Source organism: Zingiber officinale, chromosome 2A, assembly GCF_018446385.1.
Source record: "Zingiber officinale cultivar Zhangliang chromosome 2A, Zo_v1.1, whole genome shotgun sequence".
Taxonomy (NCBI): Eukaryota; Viridiplantae; Streptophyta; class Magnoliopsida; order Zingiberales; family Zingiberaceae; genus Zingiber; species Zingiber officinale.
The window spans coordinates 115,840,516-115,863,706 of NC_055988.1; the positions used below are offsets into that span (position 1 = coordinate 115,840,516).

The following is a 23,191-nucleotide window of genomic DNA, read 5'->3' on the forward strand; positions in this document are numbered from 1 at the left end:
CTCTCAATTTGAGAATCCAATTCTCAAACTTATTTTAAATCTTTTGAATATACTCGTAGTGTGTATGATCCAATAGATTCCCAATTTATGTTGGTCGGCCATAATTAACTATTAATTATGGATCGATCATGAGTGACATTTAGTAGTACATCATGATATTCAATTAACTAGAAAATCACAGTTGATCCCGAAACTAAATATGTGTCGTTCGGTAGTTAGAGTTATTAGTGTGTCTATTCCTTTCACTCATCTTATACTCACTTGGTTTAGGACATGATCTATATGTTAGCCCCATTAGGCTGATTACGTCACACCTAGCTCAAGTAGTAGTTCCTTATCCTACATATTCAAATTACTCAAACACCTGTCCAAGAAGACTATCCTTTTGATGTGTAATGCTTTGGTAAAAGACTTACGAGTCAGAGACTGTCATAATTTTATATTATATGTATATTATTTTTACTTGGACTAACTTTGTTTTGCAGAAAATAAGGGTTGGAGAAAGTTGGTCCGGGTGTCTGGAAGGGGTCTGGGCGCCCCGAGCTGGTACCATTTGACTTGGAACATGATTCTGGTACCATTTATTATACCAAAGAATATTCATATATCTCCATAATGACATAATATTATCTATTTTGGATATAAATTCTTATGACTATTCTTAAGACTCTATCCAAAAAATTTCATATTAATAAAGATATTTTATATTCTTTTAAATCTATGATATTTTCTAAATCTTTCGAATGTAGAATTAATTGGATAATTCTAAAGTCTTTCTTAAAATCCTTAGTCAATTCTATAAATTTTCTTATGTAACAATTCATTCAGCTGCGTCATGATAGTAGTGAAATTTACAGTCGGATGCTAAATTTACAATGCAAGATCAATTCCCTGGGTTGATTTCCGTAGGGAATGTGTGTTTCAACAGAAGTTATAGCCATGATAATAGTGAAATTTACAGTCGGATGCTAAATTTACAATACAAGATCAATTCCCTGGGTTGATTTCCGTAGGGAATATGTGTGTTTCAACAAAAGTTATAAATTGACTCGAGTTTGAAGCTAGAATGAAACCACGTGTATTAGAATGTTGACGTAAAACGTCGCCCCACAGGTTGAGATGGAAGGGATGTGATGACTATCCCACGGTATTAGTTCGTCAACCCCTTTCCGACCGACGCCGCCCCCCTGATTCCAAATTCTTCGCTTTCTCTCCCGCCGCCTATGGAAGCGCTGGCCACCTCCTCTCATCCGACAACCCTCCTCCTCGGTCGCCACCGCCGCAGACTGCCAGCATCCTTCCCTGCCGTACTCGCCACCGCATCCTTAGGCGGACGATTCCCTTTCCTCCGTCACTCCCTCCCATGCGGTTTCTCTTCCCGACTGCCCTCACTCTCATGCTTCTCTCTCTCACATTCCTCCCTCGGCTTCACAGGTATTTGAGCTTTGTGCACATTTACATTTACGTCGTGAACGGCAATGATGCCCGATACGTGTTGGTTGCTTTTTCTAGGTGAAAACGATGAGGCCTTTAAGTTCGCAGAGGCTGCCAACAACGGAAATTTGGTTCCCCTTTTCCGTTCCATCTTCAGTGATCACCTTACACCGGTGTTAGCCTACCGTTGTCTCGTGAAAGAGGATGAGCGCGACGCTCCCAGCTTTCTCTTCGAGTCAGTGGAGCAAGGTTCCATGGGTACTAACGTTGTGAGTTCCAATTCTTGTCTTCCTTGGTTTCTAATTGCTTTTATTCGTCTTGTTGCATTGAACAATCGACATGGTCAGGGTCGTTACAGTGTTGTGGGAGCTCAGCCGGCCATGGAGATCGTCGCCAAGGAATACAGTGTGTCCATTATGGACCACGAGGAAGGCCACATGACGGAGGAGATTGTTGAGGATCCAATGCTAATTCCACGGAAAATCATGGAGAGTTGGAGCCCTCAGTTAATTACAGAGCTTCCTGATGTATTTTGTGGTAACTCTTTTTTTCCCCCTACCTTTTCTGTTTTCAAGAAAAATTGCATCATGCATGCAGGTGGGCAATAAACTTCACTAGCCACATTATTATTCAACTGATGCCCCTGTGTGTTTGGGATAACATGGGAAGGCTAAATGGATTTAGGCATTGAATGGTACCTAATTGGCTTTCGTAGAGACCACTGACACTTTATGTAGGTTTAGAACTTGTTGTAATCCTCAAATTTTGATCCTTTCTAATAATTGATGTGTAACTAGTTGCATTACACTGACAACAACTTTATCTTCTTTTCAGTTAGAGGTGTATGAGATTTTTCAATATAATACAGCCATACACAATTAGGACTAGTGGTTGTAGCTAGATAGATGGCACAAGGCCAAGTATTTTTGAACAAAGCTTGAAGGCTGCTTCATGTATGTTTTTCCCCCATAAGATCACCATAGAGAAAAACCTTCTTGATATCTAATTGCTGCCAAAGTAAGGAGCAATCTTAGCCCTAGATGAAATTGTGTCCATTTGTTTACACTATAAACCTGAGTCTATCTCTTTGTAGTTTACAGTTTAGGTCTTCTCTGTGTATACCCATTTACAATGTATTTACTAGGATGAGGAGGTATTAAATCCCATCTAACATTTGCATTTAAAACTTGCATCTTAGATGTTTGATTCGAAAGAGGAGGCAATGCTAGGTGAAAATTAAGTCTCTTGATTAGTTGTTGTAGATTTTCAATGGTGGGCTTCTAATGGTGGAGTAATGGAATGGACTGTGGGATCGATAGTTTGATTTCTACAATTGATTAGTACACAACAACAAATAAATACAAAATATAAGGATAAAAAATGAGCAATGGCAATAAGAGAGATTGTTATGTGCTTCTAATGGTGGAGTAATGGAATGGTGGAATGGACTGTGGGGTTGGGGGGGTTATAAACACTTTTGGTTAACCTCTTCATTGCTCCTGGACCCCCTTAAACCTCTTCATTGCTCCTGGACCCCCTTATTTATAGGCCTTCAACCACTCTTCCTTTAGCCTTTATTATGTTTTCCCAGTGTGTTAACTATTTTATGCTTTCAACCCGCTCACAACTTTACCGACTATTTCAGTTGATTGAACTCATTGAAGCTTCTAGAACACCAACTATTGTAACAGAATAATCGTCCTGTCCCATTGTAACCGTAGACTATTCTTCAGTTGATTCAATCGTCCATCAATGGATTCATCCTGCAGGAGCTTTGAGTTCATCAATCACATAGATAAAATAACCATTCCATTATAACAATATTAGTCGACTAAACTTGTCATACCAATCTCATATCATCACTACTACCATGCCCAAGAATCATCACAGATGATAGAGACTAGGAACAATTGTAAAAACAGGCTTAAATTTTGAGGTAAACAAAAATGACAAATAAAACATTTTTAAGAGTAATATATGTTAATTTTGAATTCGAAAAGTGTTGACATATTCGGCCCCAACGTGGTTAGTTCGATCAAGATGTTTTGATGTGTAACAAAGAATTTAAGTTAGGGTTGTTGGTGTATCTAGTGTGTACATTGAGTTTGTAAGGACTCAACTTAACTTCCTCACAATTTCACTACAACTATTCATCTAAAGATGACATAAGTAGTAGCTTCTTTGTATCCATAAGACTTTGCAATGCAAGGAGAAAAGTGAAAAAACTTTTAACAGGTGGTAAAAAGTGATTCTTCTTTTGATTGAAATGTGCATCATGCACAAAGTATATTTAAAAAAAATACAGATGGAATTCACATGAGAACCAAAATATTTTTAGGAGCTTGTCTTTCATTATTCTTCTTGTTTGTAGGTGCTAAATTTATTGCAACATTTTATGTCATTATTTGTACCATATTTTTCTATGGTTTCCTTTATATACTCATCAATAATGTTGATACTCTATGGGCTCTCTCAGTTGATTAAGAGATTCCTAATGCTTGTCTCTAATTTGCAACTATTAAAATTAGGTGGTGAATTGTATTCAAATGAAGAATCTTGCTCCATTGTTCATACTCCAGATAAATTGTTAATACTCAATGCAATGGGTTCACAATATACAAAGAATGAAGCAATCAATGATTCAATCAGCCAAGTGCCCATGACAGTAAATAAGAATGTATAATCTAAAACACGTGATAATAAAATTACAGAGAACATTAATGATCAACTTTACCTAAGGGCAGTTCCATTGTAGATCTAATGCTAAATTGAATCAAACAAAAGTAATATTTTTCGAATCAAATACCTACTGAAAAATTTTAAACAATTAACAGATAAGTAAATTTGTAAACATTAGCGTAGTTCCAATCAAACAGCTGAAGTACTAAAAATAATTATATCAAAACTCAACAGCAACAATCAAACAATAATAATTAACTGAACACTAACAAAAAAAAAGGCAACCGGTGCACGAAGCTCCCGCTATGTGGGGTCCCGGGGAAGGATCCATTGTACGCAGTCTTATCCTGCTTTTTACAAGAGATTGTTTCCAGGATTCGAACCCATGACCTTTTGGTAATAAAGCAACAACTTTACCGTTACGCCAAGGCTCCCCTTCCTAAAAGAGTAGTCAGGTGCACGAAGCTCTCGCTATGCGGGGTCTCGAGAAAGGATCCATTGTACGTAGCCTTACCTGCTTTTTGCAAGCGGCTGTTTCTAGGATTCGAGCCTGTGACCTTTTGGTCACAAAGCAGCAACTTTACCGTTGCGCCAAGGCTCTCCTTCAACTGAACACTAACAATAAAAATAAATATAATCAAAATTGAACTATAATAAAAAAAAAAAAAGTTGGCTTTGTGATTTGGCTAACCAAATAACTGCCCATGCATCACCAAGATCCTACTAATTTCTTTGGGTGTGAAATGCCTTTTCTATAAGATAAATAAACCAATTTAGGTATATAATAACACAATAATGTTGTTCTGTCCTTTTATGTTCGGGTGTATAAACTCCAATTATTATGTATCATTTTGAGTGTAGTTTAATGTATCAAATAATGATGCTTTTCAGTCATATCTTATATTGCTTTCATTTGAATAGAAATTTTATCTTTAAGCTTGATAATAGATTAGAGTTTGGTTGCAATCATGGTTTGAAATCTTGTACGTGTCGGGTGAAACGGTCAAAGCATATCATTCTGATAAATTAACGAAACTTTATACTACTCAACACTGACACAATATCTTCTGGGGTCGTGTATCATTTCATGTCAAAATTCAACACCCCTTGGTATGCTAAAATTGAGATAAAAAAAAAAGGCAGCCCGGTGCACGAAGCTCCCGCCATGCGGGGTCCCGGGGAAAGATCCATTGTATGCAGCCTTACCCTGCTTTTTGCTAGAGGTTGTTTCCAGAATTTGAACCCGTGATCTTTTGGTCTGGCAACAACTTTACCGTTGCTAAAATTGAGATATTATTTTTTTTTTGTAGTTTGTATTTATACAAGATAATATTAAAATTGTAACATTTTACATGGAAAACAAACATTCAAATTAACTATATAGTTTTTTTTCATCATCTTTTTCCTCCAACAACCTACAATTCACATTGTTACCATACATTGGAATGTCAACACGATATTGAAACAATACTCAAAAATCAAAACACCCACGTAGCTTGAGATTTGGAATCTTGGTTGCCATAGTTCTTGGTTTAACTGAAATTTCTCTTGTAAATGATGAAGCACCATCAAATTACATATTCTAAAGACTGACTTGTTTTTTCCCTTTTCTCTTGTCTAAATGGTGTTAACAAAAGGCTTGGGCATACTTCATCTAGAGACATTGAATTTCAAAATGTCAAATTATATTTAATGACTGCAGTAATTTATGTTTTCAGGTGGATGGGCAGGTTACTTTTCCTATGATACTGTTCGATATGTTGAAAAGAAAAAGCTTCCCTTCACTAATTCCCCTAGGGATGACAGAAACCTCCCAGATGTCCACCTAGGACTCTACAACGATGTGATAGTGTTTGACCATGTTGAGAAGGTACCTTTCTACAATTATCTTGGCTAACTATGGTAGTTTTATATATGATATTAGTTCAATATTCTGTTCATAGGAATTATGATGTATTCTAGTAAGATATTCTTCTCTATACTTGTCATTTTCAAAGTTGTATGTAGCTGCAATGAATGCCGTTTGTGAAGGTGAAGGTACCTTCACATCATGGTATGATTTTATATCATTGGAATCAACAGTCATACCATTAATTTTAAAGAACTAATCAAAAGCTATCTATTCATTTGTTGACACTCCTGGGATGAGTTGGCAAGATGCATGTTGGTTTTCCATTTTGGGCTGTAATCAGTTTGGCAATGATTTTTTCACAACATAATATTTCATATCTTTATTTGTTGTAGCTATAGTTTCAGAATACGTAGTTGTTGATTAAATATCAACACACAAATTCATATTGCGCAACAATTTAGGCATAATTTCCAATTGCAAGTACATGAATTACAAACTTAAAATGTTGCGATAAGAATTTGATTTTACAGATTTCTACCAAATTGAAATTCCATCAACCGTTACTATCATCCAGATTCAATTATTTCTTGTGCTAGCTTGGAGCCACAAAATTAATTATCTCTTGTTGCTTTAGCCTCAACACCAAACGACGTATGTCTCTATTTTTAGAATCTCCGTGAATAATTTACTTTGGTGACGGGAAGAAATTTTGTTTATATATGCTTCCTTGTAACTTGTTCTAGATTCAGTTATTTCTTGTGCTAGCTCTAGTCATCTTTTGTTGCTTTTTGTTTGTCTTAACACCAGACATTGTGTGGAACAATGCTGCTCTTTATATAGGAGCTTCATGAATAATTTGCTTTGGTGATTGGAAGAAATTTTGTCCATAATATGCTTCCTTCTTTGAAAAGGTTTTCATTTATGATATAATTTCAAAATTTTGTTTTTCCAAAGAAAGCATATGGGATTCATTGGGTGCGGGTGGAATGGTACTCCTCCATTGAGAATGCTTATCAAAATGGGAAAAAAATTAGATAATTTGCTATCTGGGGTGCACAATGCCAATGTGTATATTTGGTGACTGGAAGAAATTTTGTTTATATATGCTTCCTTGCAACTTATTCCAGATTCAGTTATTTGTTGTGCTAGCTTGGAGTCTTAGATCTAGTCATCTTTTGTTGCTTTTTGTTTGTCTTAACACCAGACATTGTGTGGAACAATGCTCCTCTATATATAGGATCTTCATGCATAATTCATTCTGGTGATTGAAAGAAATTTTGTTCATAATATGCTTCCTTCTTTGAAAGGTTTTCATCTATGATATAATTTCAAAATTTTGTTTTTCCAACAGAAAGCATATGTGATTCATTGGGTGCGAGTGGATCGGTATTCCTCCATTGAGAGTGCTTATCAAGATGGGAAAAAAAAATTAGATAATTTGCTATCTAGGGTGCACAATGTCAATGTGTGAGTATGTTTAGTGTATTTCTTCTGATTGACGAATTTATCTCCTATTCCTCTCTTTATTTCTTCATTGATTTAGTGTAATTCTTTGTTCATATTTCCCACGTTCTTTTTTAGCCCCACACTCTCTGCTGGCTCTGTGAAACTGTCTACTTATCAGTTTGGTGCGGCTTTAACAAAGTCATCGATGACAAGTGAAGAATACAAAACGGCTGTTTTGCATGCTAAAGAACATATCTTTGCTGGTGACATTTTTCAGATAGTTTTGAGCCAGCGTTTTGAGCGGCGCACATTTGCAGATCCATTTGAAGTTTATCGAGCTTTGAGAATTGTGAATCCAAGTCCATATATGGCTTATTTACAAGTGGGTTAAGTTTTCATTGATATAATTTTTAACTCCTCTGCTTTGCAGATTCTGGTCCTGATGGTTTTATTTCTGATCTTATCTTCCAACTCTTCATTTTTTCCACTCTTAATTCTTTTCTTGTTCATCTTTTTGGAATGTCCATAACACTAAAAATTATACAGGCAAGAGGTTGTATTCTAGTAGCATCAAGTCCTGAAATCCTTACACGAACAAAGAAGGTACTTCTATAATTGTTTTTTTTAAATTATATGATATTATAGAAATTGTATTTCATTTACTTCATTTATGTTTAAATTGGTTGAGATAATATTCATAATCGTGGTCAAGAATCAAATTGTATCATCCACTACTTTGATTTTTTACTAATTGATACTTGATACTTTGATAGTGCATCAATTTGTATCATCCACTACTTTGATTGTTTATTAATTGATACTTGATACGTTGATATTATTAACAATATGAACAAATAAATTAGTCTCTTTCCTAGCTTGAATTTTTAGGATAAGTGGTTAGTCAAATCAAGATCCCATCCACAAATGAAGGGAGAATGTTAACAATAAAAATATAGAAATTCATCATTTTCCTAATAAATAGAGCTTTGGGGATAAATGGTTAGCAAATAAATGGCTAGCCAATTTACTTTAACAGATAGAAATGCACTAGACCTTATTGACGCTTCTATATGTATGATTAACTCAATCTATTGATGTTACATGGTAAGCAAATTTTCTTCCATTAGAAAGTGCATGGTTGTTGAACGTTCAAATCATTCCTCAATCTGATGTACTCCATTAACTATTGGGCTTTATGCATGATAGGATAGTTCAGTCCTCTCAAAATGATGATTTTAAATCCTATGTCATGTGAGGAGACTGTGAGAGCAATCAACCTAGGTTTTATCGGGAACAATCATGGTTTTGATGTGTGTCAAAGAGTTTAAGCTAGACTTTCATATTGGTTTGATATGTGTGTTTGAGTCATGCAGGACTTGGTGAGACATACATGAGGAGCTTGGTGCGGTTAAGTTTGGGAAGCTCATCCTAGGGCTCGGGTCCTTGAGACGGTGAAAGATGATGTGGAAGGAATTCGAGGGATAGCCAGACGAGGAGCAATGGAGTGGAGCCAAGGGAAGCGGACTTCAAGGCAACGCGAAGGATGCATGAAGAGGAGCCACAGACTCAGGTGCATGGACGAAGGCCAAGGAAGAGGGCTTCAAAGGGCAACTCCTAATAGGATGAGTGTGAGTGTGTAACTGGGCCAGTCGACTGATGGAAGTGGAAGTCGATTGGTCCAGTTGACTAACTGGGCAGTTGACTGGGAGCGAACAGAAGCATTCTGTTTGCTTAGCCAGCAGCGGTCAGTCGACTGGTAAGTGGTCGTTGACGGAATCTTTGATTCTGCTAAGTAGTCGTTGGCTACATATCCAAGGGTAGCACCAGCCAACTGATGAATGTGCAAGTCAACTGGTGCACAGGAAATGAGTTGATGTGTGATCAACTCTTTCCCCTCTACATATAGGGAGCTTGGGGCATTGAAGGAGGTTACTGATATTGTTGAAATACTCCTAGGCTTTGCCTCCAAGTTTCTAAAGTCTACACTCTTCTTCCCATACCTAATTCCCAATCTTGTAATGAAGAAGAGTTTCTTTGTGGGAGGTTTTTGCTCCACCGAGAAGGAGCTTATTTAGCCGGAGATTGTCGGGAACTAATCCACCGAAGGATTGAGGGTTCGTCCATCTCAAGGACAAGTCATGGAGTAGGAGCAAGCAATATCCAAACAACGTAAAAGGAAACATGTTAGCGTTTGTCTTCCTATTGCTTTCATTATATTTGTATTACTGCTTGTGTAACTAACAACTTGTAGAAAGGCGATAGACTTAAGGTGACCTAGCTATTCAACCTCCTTCTAGCCGGCCACCGATCTTCAACAAGTGGTATCAGAGCGAGAATGTCCTTCAACGGACTAATCGCCAAGATGAGCAATATCATCAAAATGGCCGGCTCACACATCCAACCACCGAAATTCGAAAGTGATTTCTCTTGGTAGAAGAAGAGAATGGAGGTATTCTTCGATACCGATTTTGATATTATGCTAATTATGGAAAATGGTTTCGAGATATCTAGGGATGAAAACAACATGATAATCAATAAAGCAAGATGGAGCAAGAAGCAAAAGGAAGAGCACTTAGCAAATTCAAAGGTCTTGCATCATCTACTAAATGTTCTTCCTACAAGAAGTAACAAGGATTGGAAACTACACGAGTGCCAAGGATTTATGGGAAAAACTAGTAGAGTTTCATAAAGGCACATCGGAAGCGAAATTAGCAAGAAGGGATCTTCTCCTAACTAAACTCAACAACATTAACCTTGAAAAAGGAGAAAAGGTATCTTCACTTTATGCTAAAATTAAAGAAATATTGAATGGACTAACAAGTGTAGGTGAGAAACTCTCCAACCGAGACATTATGTTGAAAGCCATCAATGCTTTCCCAAGAACCACAACTTGGAGCTCAATTGTAGATTCATTCTGCATTTCAAAAGACCTAGAGAAATCTTCTCTAGATGAATTCTTCTCAACAATGGAGCTCCACGAAACTAAAGTTGAAGGATTAGATAGAGAAGCCCATAGATTAAGAGGAGTAGCCCTTGACAAGGGAAAGGGTAAGAAAAAGTCTCCATCTCCACCATCTTCCGATTTTGAGGAGTCAAGTGCCTCAATGGATAGTGATCAAGAGACATATATGGTAAGAAAGATGAGAAAGCATTTAAAAATTTTAATTCTAACAAATCACATGCTAGGAGAAGTTCAATGGGCAAAAGTAGAAGAAGGAAGGTAAGATGCTACAATTGCCAAGGAGAAGGACATATGAGGGATGAATGTCCTCTCTTGAAGAAAAGAACAGAAAAAGACAAATGAAAAAGGGAAGAAAGCTCACAATCTAAAAGCAATATGGGATGATCCATCATCATCAGAGGAAGAAGAGCACCATGTATCCCATTTTGCTCTAATGGGAATTGATGACCTTGCCTCCACCTCATCTGAAAATGAAGAAGGAAAGAGCTCAAGTGAAGAAGAAGGGGGCTCAAGTGAAAGGGGAGGTCAAACTTCAGATTCAGACTTCTTGGAAAGTGAGGTATACAATCTACCTACTCATACTTTAGTTAAAATTATTTCAAGTACAAATGAAGATTTGTTTAAGGCTAAAAAGAAAAACAAATCCTTGAAAAATGAGATTAGTATTTTATAGGAAAAATTAGAATCTATGTCTTCTAAGTTAAATAATTCCTCTAGTATGCATGCTTCTTCTAGTTTAAATGATTCATGTTTAGAAGAAGAAAATAAGGAATTAAGGGAAAAAGTAGAATACCTTAGTAAAGCCCTTGGAAAATTTGAAACTGGTTCCAAAACCCTAAACATGATCATTGGGAGCCAAAGGGCAAGTTTTAACAAAAAAAAGTTAGGGTATAAGGAATCCAACAATGAAAAATCTTATCATTGTCTAATTGCTAGGGGGCAACCCAAGACAAAGACCATAGATAGAAAATAGATTCCCAAGGAGTATTTGGTTAACCCAATTAGAAAGAACTTCTATTTGGTACCAAAGTCAATCCTCAAGGGTTAGAGGATTTTTGGGCTAGTCAACCATTGCAGTCATATTTAAATCTTTAAAAAATGGTTGACTTAAGACTTTAAGAGGGAACACTTAGCCTTGATAGAAATTTATGATAAGAAGGGCTAAGTAGAGGTTACCTTATTTCATCTCACAATGACTTGCATTACATTTCTAAACATAGATGTGAGATGATGGGATGATACTCATAATTTACTTATGCTTGTGGCATATTGTTGAATCATGAAATGTGTCAAAATAGTGATCATAGGTCAACTATGGGGAAAACAAATATTTAATTAATGGACATCTTACCCATAGATCATAGTTGGACATTTTAAATGTTTTGAAAATAATTCAATGTTTTATTTTGAAACATGAATTCAAAACAAGTCTTAAAATTGATATAAACTTGAGTGATTTTCAAAGTTTTTGAGTTTTTTTTGTCAAAACTTCAAAATTATAGAATTTTCATAAAAATATATTTTTCTTGGTTAGAGGATATTATAAGAAATATATTTTCAAAATTTCATAATTTTTTTTAGAATTTTCTATGCATTTTTGAAGTTGGTTTCAAAAAGCTAAAATTCGGTTTGGCTTTGTGCATCAGATAGCAGTCGACTGGTGTCTGTTTTCCATCTTTCTGCTTGTATTTTCAGAAGTTGATTTTTGGTCAAATTAAAGTCAAAATTGATACCATAGTATGTATGATTGTTGGTGGCAATCTTTTTGATGATGTCAAAGGGGGAGAATTGGGAAGGTTTAAGTTAGAAACTTGTAGTTCTCCCAATCTGTGTAAGAACTTGAAAATTAAATTAATAGAGCATATGTTAAGGGGGAGCTTGGATTTATGCTTCAATGTTTATATTTTGCTTTCAATTTTCAAGTATTATTTATGTCTAACTTAAACATATTGCCACACATTAAAAAGGAGAGATTGTGGGAGCAATCGACCTAGGTTTGATCGGGCATGATCATGGTTTTGATGTGTGTCAAAGAGTTTTAGTTAGACTTTCATATTGGTTTGATATGTGTATTGGAGTCATGCAAGACTTGGTGAAATACACATAAGGAGCTTGGTGCGGTTAAGCTTGGGAAGCTCATCCTAAGGCTCGGATCCTTGAGACGGTGAAGGATGATGTGGAAGGCATCCGAGGGACTGTCGGACGAAGAGCAATGGAGTGGAGTCGAGGGAAGCGGACTTCAAGGCAACACGCAGGATGCATGAAGAGGAGCCGCAGGCTTAGGTGCATCTGAGGGACGAAGGTCGAGGAAAAGAGCTTCAATGGGAGACTCCGGAAAGGATGAGTGTGACTGTGTAACCGGGACCAGTCCACTGATAGAAATGGTAGTCGACTGGTCTAGTCAACTGGGAGGAGCGAACAGAAGCATTTTGTTCGCTCAGCCAGCAGTGACCAGTCGATTAGTACTATTACCAGTTTGGTAAATGGCCATTGGCAGAATCTTTGATTCTACGAAGTAGCCGTTGGCTACATCCAACAGTAGCACCAGTCGACTGGTGCGTAGGAAATGAGTTGATGTGTGATCAACTCTTTCCTCTATTTATAGGGAGCTTGGGGCATTGAAGGAGGTTACTGATATTATTGAAATACTCCTAGTCTTCGCCTCCAAGCTTCCAAAGCCTACACTCTTCTTCCCACACTTAATTGCCAATCTTATAAAGAAAAAGAGTTTCTTCGTGGGAGGTCTTTGCTCCACTGAGGAGCTCATTTAGCCAGAGATTGTCGGGAACTAATTCACCGAAGGATTGAGGGTTCGTCCACCTCAAGGATAAGCCATGGAGGAGTAAGCAATCTCCAAACCATGTAAAAGGAAATGTGTTAGCGTTTATCTTCCTACTGCTTTCATTATATTTGTATTTCCGCTTGCGCAGCTAATAACTTGTAGAAAAGCGATAGACTTAAGGTGACCTAGCTATTCAACTCCCTTCTAGCCGGCCACCGATCTTCAACAGAGACAAATTAGACATTATTCCAAGAATGAGTGATACATGATAATTTTGCCATTGCAATTGAATGTTGATGCAACACGAGCAAGTGTGTCACAGTGGATGACCTCATTGGACATGATGTGGCACAAGAATAAATCTGTCTCAGTAGATGATGTGAGGCTCTATAGCTTTGTTGGCAAACTCATGAGAGAAGAGGAAATTTTCAGTGGAAATGTACTGGATTAGTAATTGAATGAAAGAAATAGCAAGAGGGGACTTTTGTAGTCCTTAACAGTAAGTCAGTCTATTTAAGATGGTGGCAAGTAGACTATGTTCGCTATAAATAGTGAAATAAAAAATAAAAAAATTGTCAACAATTGAAAGACAGGCCCTATTTATTTGAGAAAAAAATTTCTTTTGTATATTTTTATTGTATCATCAATATGATATGACACAATATTGCTACATGGATTTCAATCCATTTAAGATGGTGGCAAGTAGACTACGTTAAGAAAATTTAAAAAAAAATTGTCAAAGTTTAAAGACAATTCATTTGAGATTTCTTTTTTTTTTATATATATTTTTATTGCATCATCAACATGATATGAGACAATACAACTACATGGAGCTCAATACAAGCATACAGAAGGTAATATTTGTGTACGGAAGGAAGAATTATTTGATTATCTCAAAACTTTGTTGCATTAGCGATTGGCGTAAAGCTTCGTGCATCTGACTACCTTTTTTTCTTCAAAACTTTGTTACATATTTATAATTTGCATGATATTAAGTTTGATATATTATCCCACATTTTCAATTTTAAAATTCTAATCCATTTAAAAGTATAACTCCATAATAAGATGCTAGTTAAGTTTATGCCAATATTCAAGGAACATCAAAGCCGATTAATAAGCTACAAAGGTTAATGTGAATTATTGGGAATAGTTAGAAAGTAGATTAAACTATCATTGTCTTTCATTTGTATGCAACTTCATACGTGAGTTATTAGGAACAATTAGAAACTTGATTAAGCTAGTATTGTCTTTCATTTGTATGCAACTATAACAAGCTCATATTTGAAATCTATGAGATAGGAGACTAAGTACGGGAAGTTGGTGAGGTTGTCAATTAGTACAAGTTAAACAAGAAGACTTAAGAAATTTTATTAAGGTAAAGAAGAAATGAGATAAAGAGTTCATTTTGACTTTATTAAGGGAAATTATTGAGGAATTCAAGAGAGTAGATTCTGCAAAGACATAGTTGAGAATGGTTAGACGAGTGCCAAACCATATTGTGTTGAAATGAATCACTTCGATATGGTACTGCCTTGCGTTGGTAGTTGGCATCAAGACCAACACTTGGATCAATATTTAAACCTTGTTCCGAGCATCTGTCATAAACATTGCCAACTATAGTTGGCGATATTAGACATGGCCAGATAATACATCCCAATTTGATCCAACTCAAAACATGATTGTTAGAGACAATTTGAAAGTTACAACACAACTCAAACATATAAATGGATTGCACAATTTGAACTGATTACAATAATTTATTTTTAAAATATTAATAACTTTTATATCATATAACTTAATTATTTAGAGAGAGTAATTAATCTTAAAACTTTAAAAAAATTATTTTTGAAAATATGTAAATATTTATATTTTATCTCATATTATGTTTGATTGACTTATACAATATGGTTCATTTATGACACAATTAATGTCACAACTCAAAGTCTTCCATCCCTATATAAAGTGTGGAGAACCAATCCAGGTAGATTTGTTACACAGATTTAATGTCGATTTGATTTGATAATAGTTGTAATAAATTAGGAGATATTATGTGATTTTAATTTCTTAAATAGGAGTATGTAATTTGTATATAAAAGATACAAGGTTATTGAAATACAAGATAAGATTTTCTGAAAACCACATGGTATGAGAGCAACCTTCCTCCAACCGCCTCTAGGGTTTCGGTCCTCATCAGTTGTCGTCGGGGATTCTGATCTTCGAGGTCAGCCTTGGTGTGAAGGCAAACTTGTCTCATTGCTATAACTCCTAGTAGTGAAAGGCTAGGATTTCTGACATTCACAATCCCAATTCTGTCATACCATTTAGGGCGACAACTTTCAGCCAAAACATCTTTTTCAACCTTTATCTACTTACTAAGATTGCAGTTAATCATGTTAGACGTCGAGCAGATGTTGGCGAACTCTTCCATCAACTCTATTCCAAATCACTCCATGATGTCGCACTACCTAACTAAACCAGAAACTCTAGCTCAATTACCATTCATAAACTGAATGACCACAATTATCTTCAGTAGCCACAATTTGTAATGATATTCATCAGCAGATGAGGAATAGATGATTATCTCTTGGGTATTCCAGAATCAGAAATAGGCGGTCCTGAGTATCGAGTCGGGAGAGCCAAAAACAACCTTGTTATATCATGGCTAATCAGCTCTATGAATGCAGAAATCGGTGAAAATTTTCTATTATTCATTACTGCCCAAGATATATGGGAGCTAGTTCATGATACTTTCTCTTGCCAAGACAATATTGCTGAATTATTTCATGTTGAAAGCACTCTCCAAGACTTCAAGTAAGGTAATCATTCAGTAACTACCTATTTCACAATTCTCACTCGCTATTGGCAATAGGCGGATCTCTTTGAAACCCATAACTGGAAATGTTCCGAAGACCAAATGTATTTCAAGAAATTTGTGGAGACCAAAAAGTGTTTAAGTTTCTGATGGGTCTTGACTGCAGTAAAGACCAGAATCTCGTACAAAACCACTACCAAGTCTTCGAGAGGTCTTTTAAGAAGTCCAAAAGGAAGAAAACCATATGCGGGTACTGTTGGGACAACTAAACCTCGAAATTCAGCCTCTCAAGTCAACTGAAGCAAGTGCTCTAGTTGCCCGAAATCCCGCTCACAATACAAATGACAATTGATCGAAGAAGGGATGCCCTTGGTGTGACTACTATCGAAAGCAAGAATACACTAAAGACACGTGTTGGAAGCTTCATGAGAAACCAACGGATTTGAAGCCCTCCAGGGACTACGAAACAAAGGAAATGTTGTAGTCACACCCACGACACAGTGTGACAACTCGGTTCCTTTCTCTAAGGAACAACATGATATTCTCCAACAACTCATTCAGAAGACAAACATATCGCTTCCATAAAAATGCACACATCTACCCACTTCCCTTGGATTGTGGATTCTGGCACTTCTGAGCATATAACAGGTGATAGATCACTTTTCTCTACTTTTTCACTATGCGACAAACCCCAATTGGCGCATATAGCAAATGAGACATGTGGTAAAGTAGTTGGAATAGGAACTGTTCATCTCTCAAGCACACTAATTCTACATTTTGTACTATTTGTTCCTAACCTTGATTGTAATCTTGTGTTTAGATTAAATAAAGATCTCAACTGTGAGACTAAATTCCTATCTAACTCATGTGTTTTAGGATCTGAGCATTAGGAAGACGATTGGTAGTGCTAAGTTTCTTGAATGTCTTTACTTAATGCCTATCTATCTTCAAGCCATTTAGTTGGTCACAAATGTCAGAGTCAGTCCAATAAAGAAAGTGATATTATGATGTGGCACTTTCGACTTGGTCATCCCAATTTTTCATATTTAAGGTGCTTGTTTCCCTCACTCTTTATTAATAAATATTCGAGTTTGTTTCATTGCCAAGTTTGTCAAATTGCAAAACATACTCGAAACACTTACTCTCCCCGACAATTTAAGCTCACACATCCTTTTTCTCTCATCCATGGTGACATCTAGGGACCATTGCGTGCCCAATCTCAAAGACTTAAGGTGGTTCCTTCTATTGGTTGATGATCACACTAGATTATGTTGGACATTCCTAATGAAAGACAAATCAAAAGTCGAGCACATATTCCAAAACTTCCATGTTATGATCAAAAACCAATTCAAAGGTGATATTCAAATACTCAAGACCGACAATGCCAAAGATTTTTTCAATTATGATCTTGGCTCATATCTCAAATCTCATGGAATTGTCCAACAAAACTCTTGTGTTGACACACCTTAACAAAATGCTGTAGCCAAATGGAAAAATTGCCACATTCTTAAGGAGCCCTATCTCTACACCTTAACAAAATGGTGTGGCCAAACGAAAAAATTGCCACATTCTTGAGGTAGCCCTATCTCTACTGTTTCAAGCTAATGCCCCAACCACATTTTCGGGAGAAGCAATCCTCACTGTAACATACCTCAAATCGCTTGCCCTCTCGAGTTTTCAAACACCACACTCCATTACAGACACTACAAAAATTGTTCCCCAGTCTCGCCTTATCTCCTATCTTCCTTTCAAACTCTTCGACAATATTGCTTTTATGCATATTCACTCTCAATACCTAGGCAAGGTTGATGCTCGGGCACATAAATGTATCTTTCTTGGTTTTTCCTTTAACCAAAAAGGATACAAATGTTATTCACTAGTCAGCAAAAAGTTCTACAACACTATGGATGTTACATTCTTTGACACTATCCCTTACTACTCTAATAATATAATTTAGGGGAGAACAATACCAGTGAATTACAGTATTGAGAGTGGGCATCCCTTCTTTTACCATCATCATTTGAGTCTTTTGTTCAGGCTTCCCCAAAATTTAGAGATCCACCATTTCTAAATCTTGATAATCACCCTCCTCATCCTCCTACTCGATTGGTGTATGAAAGAAGGAAACTTCGAGTGTCGGTACTATCTATTGGTGCATGGATAATCGAACTTGGTTTTAATAATTATCAAGGTTCAAAGTTAAGATTAATTGTTATCTAACAAGCTTACCTGCAGGTAAGTCCTAGATGAGACTAGGCAGGAGGAATTATGGCTAGGCAAGGAAGTATTGGTCCGTTGCAATGAGTGAAGTCTTGGCAGGTCAAGGACGTTAAGAAATCTTAGGATCGAGAACATTAGATGAAAGTCCTGAAGTCTCGAATGTTGAGCAAAAGTCCAAACGGTCTAGAGGACCGGTTTGGAAAAAGGTAAACTCTCCAAAGAGAAGTAGGTGTGGACGCGCTCCTTGTAGAGGGAATCGTAGATGTCAGTCCGACCTAGAGTTTCAGCGAAACTCAAAGTCAGGACCGGATAGTCCGAAGGTTGTCAAATACTGCATTACTTTACATATTATTGCTTGTTGGACTTTGTGTTGCAGATAATCAATGGTTGGAAAATAGGGTATCCAGGCACCTGGACTGGGTCTAGGCGCTCGGAGGTTCGAGCGCCCGTGACAGCAACTGAGAAGAAGCATTGCGGGTGGCCAGCCTTCATCACCGAGGGCACCCGGACGGTCCGAGCGCCCGAACTGGTTCAGGCCCTCTGATCGGGCAAACTTCATCTTCAAGCTATAGTGTCATGCTTCGGTTGTTCGACCCACGTCAGCGGTCTAGGTGCCCAGACCGGTCCGGGTGCTCGGAGGTGGATAAAGTTTGTTGGATGAAGTTTCGACGAGCACACGCCACCTCAACCCTGTGGGGGCGCCCGAGGAGTCCAGGTGCCCGGATGGGGTTATAAAAGGAGGGTTCGACTAGCACCTTTACTACATCTTCTACAAGTGTCTCTCTTGCACGCTGCGCGATAGATGACTCTACGACGCCCGAACGCTACTCCGATGACTACTACGCTTAAGATTTCTTCTATGTCCGATTTCTTTTATTTCTTTTTGTTACTTGTACTTAAATTCGAATGCTTTTGTAATGACTCAATTGATTAGTGATTGCCCAACGAAATCACTCTCAAGTGCAAGCCTTGGAGTAGGAGTCATCACAGACTCTGTACCAAGTAAAAGAAAAGTGTTAGGGATTTCTTTTCTTTACTTTTACTTTTCGTTGCGTTTACTCTCGATTGATTTACGGAAACGTGAAAAAGTCACGAGCGCTATTCATCCCTCCTCAAGTGCTTTCAATCCAACACTATCTTAACACTTCGAAGAGAATTCCCCAAGCCAAATTGAACCTGAATCACAACAGGAGGTAACATATTCTAGTCCATAGTTGGATTTTACATTAAATCTACCAATTGCACACAATAAAGGTATAAGATCGTGAACTCAACACCCTCTTGATAGTTGCCTCTCCTACGTGAAGCTATCACCATCATTTCATGTATTGGTGACCTTTTTAGACAGAATCCGTATTCCTAATTCTGTGGATGAAGCTCTTAAAATTCTTGAATGAAAGAAGACAACTCTCAAGGAATATAATGCACTAGAAAAGAATGGCACATGGGTGATAACAAGGCTACCAATAGGAAAGAAAACTATGGGGTATAGCTAGCTATTCTCGTTAAACAAAATGTAGATGGGAACATAGACCGGTACAAAGCACACCTAGTGGAAAAAGGATATACTCAATCATATGGAATTGATTACGCCAGTGGCTAAACTCAACACAGTTTGTGTTCTACTATCCATTGCTACCAACTTTGAGTGGCCACTATATTAGCTTGATGTTAAAAATGTCTTCCTTAATGGAGACTTGTTTGAAGAAGTATATATAGACATCCCAACTGACTTTGAGACAAGTGATACATAAGAAAAAGTATGCAAACTCAGAAAGACATTGTGTGAGCTGAAACAGTCAACGAGGGCATGGTTTCACAAATTTACAAAAGTCTTAAAGAATGATGGATACTGAGTCACAAGTTGATCACACTTTGTTCATTAAGTACTTCCCAGATGGGAAAATCATAGTTTTGATTGTGTATATTGATGACATTGTCTTTTCAGGAAATTATGGTGACGAAATTAGAAGACTCAAGTCTCTCATGTCCAAAGAATTCAAGATCAAAGACTTGAGGCACTTAAAGTATTTCTTAGGAATGGAAGTGGCACGAAGCAACAAAGGCATATCTGCTTCCCAACGCAAATACATAGGTCTGTTGCGTGAAACTGGAATGAGTGGGTGCAAGTCGACTGAAATTCCCATGGATCCTAATACTAGGCTTATGTCTAGAATTGATGAATTAACAACTAATAAGGGACAATACCAACGATTAGTGGGTAAGTTGATCTACCTAACTCATACACGTTCGAACATAACTGTTTTAGTGAGTCGGATGAGTCAGTTTCTAAGTAATCCATCTATGGATCACATGAAGACAGTGAATTGTATATTGAAATACTAAAGAAAGATCTAGGGAAAGGTATTATGTTCAAGAAATCAGGTAGCAAATATTTAGAAGTATATATTGATGCTGATTGGGTAGGGTCTCCAAATGATAGGTCTACATTAGGATATTACTCTTTCATCCGGGAAGCCTAGTAACATGTCAATGCAAGAAGCAAACCGTGGTCGCTAGAAGTAGTGCAGAGGCTGAGTTTAGAGCACTAGCCGTAGGTATTTGCGAGAGAATATGGCTAGTACCCTATTACATTCATATTTAATACATTTTATTTGGAGAAGATCTCTTGTTTTCTTTTCTCCCGCTTTAACTATTCTATAAATGTTTCTTTCCTCTTCTTTTGTATCCAATTTTTGATATAATCGTTCAAAAGTTTTATTTTTTTGCTTCATTCACTACTGTCTTTGTTTTTTTTTTTTGGCTATTGTATATTTTTTTAAGTTTTCCTCGTTCTTACAAATATATAATTTCTTATAAGCTATTCATTTTACCTTCACTCTCTCTTGTACTTTCTCATTTCACCACTAAGATTCCTTACTTAGTTGTGCATGTTTCTTTGACTCATCGAATACACTTTTAGCTACTATTTTAAACTGTGATATCCATCTTATCCCATGTCGTATTAAAGACTGCATATTTCACCTAATATTTGTACTTCTACCTTCTTAAATATATTTTGCTTCTCATCCTTTAACTTCCACAACTTAATTATAGGAGTCGTATATGTTTCCTTTATACTATGTTTGAGGCATATATCCAACACTACTAATGTATGTTGGGTAGTTAAGCTTTCTCTATGATGACCTTGCAATCTTTACAAATAGTTATATTCTTCTTCCTAACCATAAGAAAGTCAATTTGTGATTTATTATTCTCACTTTTGAACATGAATATTTCTCTTTTCTTAAAAAACTTATTAGCTAATATAAGGTTATATGCTATCACAAAATCTAATATAGTTTTCTCTTCCTCATTTCTCATTCCAAACTCATAACCCCATGTACCCTCTCAGATTCCTTATTTTTCACTCCGATATGCCCATTTAGATCACTTCCTATTAAAATTATTTCATTTGGTGAATATTTTGTAATATTTCATCTAAGTCATCCCAAAACATTGATTTGGTAGCTTCATCTAATCGTACTTGCGGTGCATATACGCTAATTATGTTCATAATTTCTTTTGTCACTATTATCTTAAGGGTTATAATTCTATCCTCTTTTCTAACTATTCATATAACTTCATCTTTTAATAAACTATCTATAACAATACCAACTCCATTTCTTATTTTACTCTTTCATGTGTATCATAACTTAAAACCTGAGTTCTCTATCGTCTTTTACCTTCTCGTCTACCCATTGTCTCTCGTGCACACAAAATACTAATTCTTCTCCTAATCATTGTATCTACTACCTCCATTGATTTACTAGTAAGGACTCCTATATTTCATGTTCTAAATCTTAGATTATTAGTTTTCTTATCAGATTTGTTCTTATCGAACTTATAGTGTGAGAACTCTTGCCTATTTAACACTACACCCAAGCTTTCATATAGATGTAGTGGTCCTTGCCGATACGTTATAGTTGGACCCTGCAACGCGAACTCTTGTATATTTAGCACTACACCCGAGTTCTGGAGATGTAGCGATCCTTGCCAAGATTGGATCTTGCAATGCGTTCCTTCTGGGGAACAACCTAGCATTATCACAATAGTTTAATAGATCCATTAATTGAATATTTGTCATAGTTTTAACGTTGGTTGGCTACATAACGCAACCCTCTTTTATCCAACCTTGGGAGCGACCATGATTGGTTCATCATGAGCGGAGTTTCCACCCGAGATGCATACTATATAAAAACGAACAACTCAATCTACTCGTAATGAAATGCATTATGTGTATGGACATCATAGTATATAAAAACGAATGACTCAATCTACTCGTAATGAAATGCATCATGTGTATGCACATTTACATACATATATAAGGTGAATAATCTACAATTCACCCGGCGACTAAAACATCTCAAGTAATTTGGCCGAAACTTATGAACGCACAAAAAGACTTAAGTGTCCTTTTTGAGCCCGGAGCTAATGCTCTACAATTTTGTTAATTAATTTAATTTATTGTATACATTCATGTAACTCCTTCAGAGCGTGAAGTCAATGTTCTATTATTACAAAAAAATTATTAAACTCATTCTAACATAAGAAATCTTGCAATTCTTATAGATAGAGTTGTAGCTCTATGGTACAAGAATTACATCCATTTCCTTATTAATTTAGTTAAGAAATTACACAACTTCTTACGTGCACGAAGCCGAATATCTCTTGCATTATTTGTTCACTTATATTTCTCATGCTGATTTGTGTTGTTGATGTAATTGCCCATGCATGTATGTTGCATGTTTTGGAGGGTTGTTGATACACTCTAACCAAGCATGTGTTTCATGGTTTTGATGTTTGGACCACGTTTAAGTTAACTATTTGTTCTGATGTGATGTTATGTATAAGTGTGCAAGAGCCGATGAATTAAGAGGTTAGATGCGGTAGAAGTTCTAGCAGGCATGAGATGGTGGATGCTAGGCAGAGAAACACGATGGAAGTCCTAGCAAGCATAGGATGTCGAATGTTGGGAAAATGAATGCAGAAGTCCTTGTAGGC

At 36.6% G+C, this 23,191-nt stretch overlaps 1 protein-coding gene across 1 annotated transcript in view; it reads left to right on the forward strand.

The window, feature by feature from the left end:
• Nucleotides 1-1,090: 1,090 nt before the first annotated feature.
• Nucleotides 1,091-23,191, forward strand: part of LOC122042001 (anthranilate synthase alpha subunit 1, chloroplastic-like) — a 42,502-nt gene continuing 20,401 nt past the window's right edge. Inside the window, exons 1-7 of the mRNA XM_042601906.1 lie at nucleotides 1,091-1,434; nucleotides 1,513-1,703; nucleotides 1,782-1,971; nucleotides 5,832-5,983; nucleotides 7,317-7,432; nucleotides 7,547-7,793; nucleotides 7,958-8,014. Of these exons, the coding sequence (XP_042457840.1) occupies nucleotides 1,224-1,434; nucleotides 1,513-1,703; nucleotides 1,782-1,971; nucleotides 5,832-5,983; nucleotides 7,317-7,432; nucleotides 7,547-7,793; nucleotides 7,958-8,014 (1,164 nt within the window). The 5' untranslated portion in view covers nucleotides 1,091-1,223. The remainder of the gene's footprint in view (nucleotides 1,435-1,512; nucleotides 1,704-1,781; nucleotides 1,972-5,831; nucleotides 5,984-7,316; nucleotides 7,433-7,546; nucleotides 7,794-7,957; nucleotides 8,015-23,191) is intronic.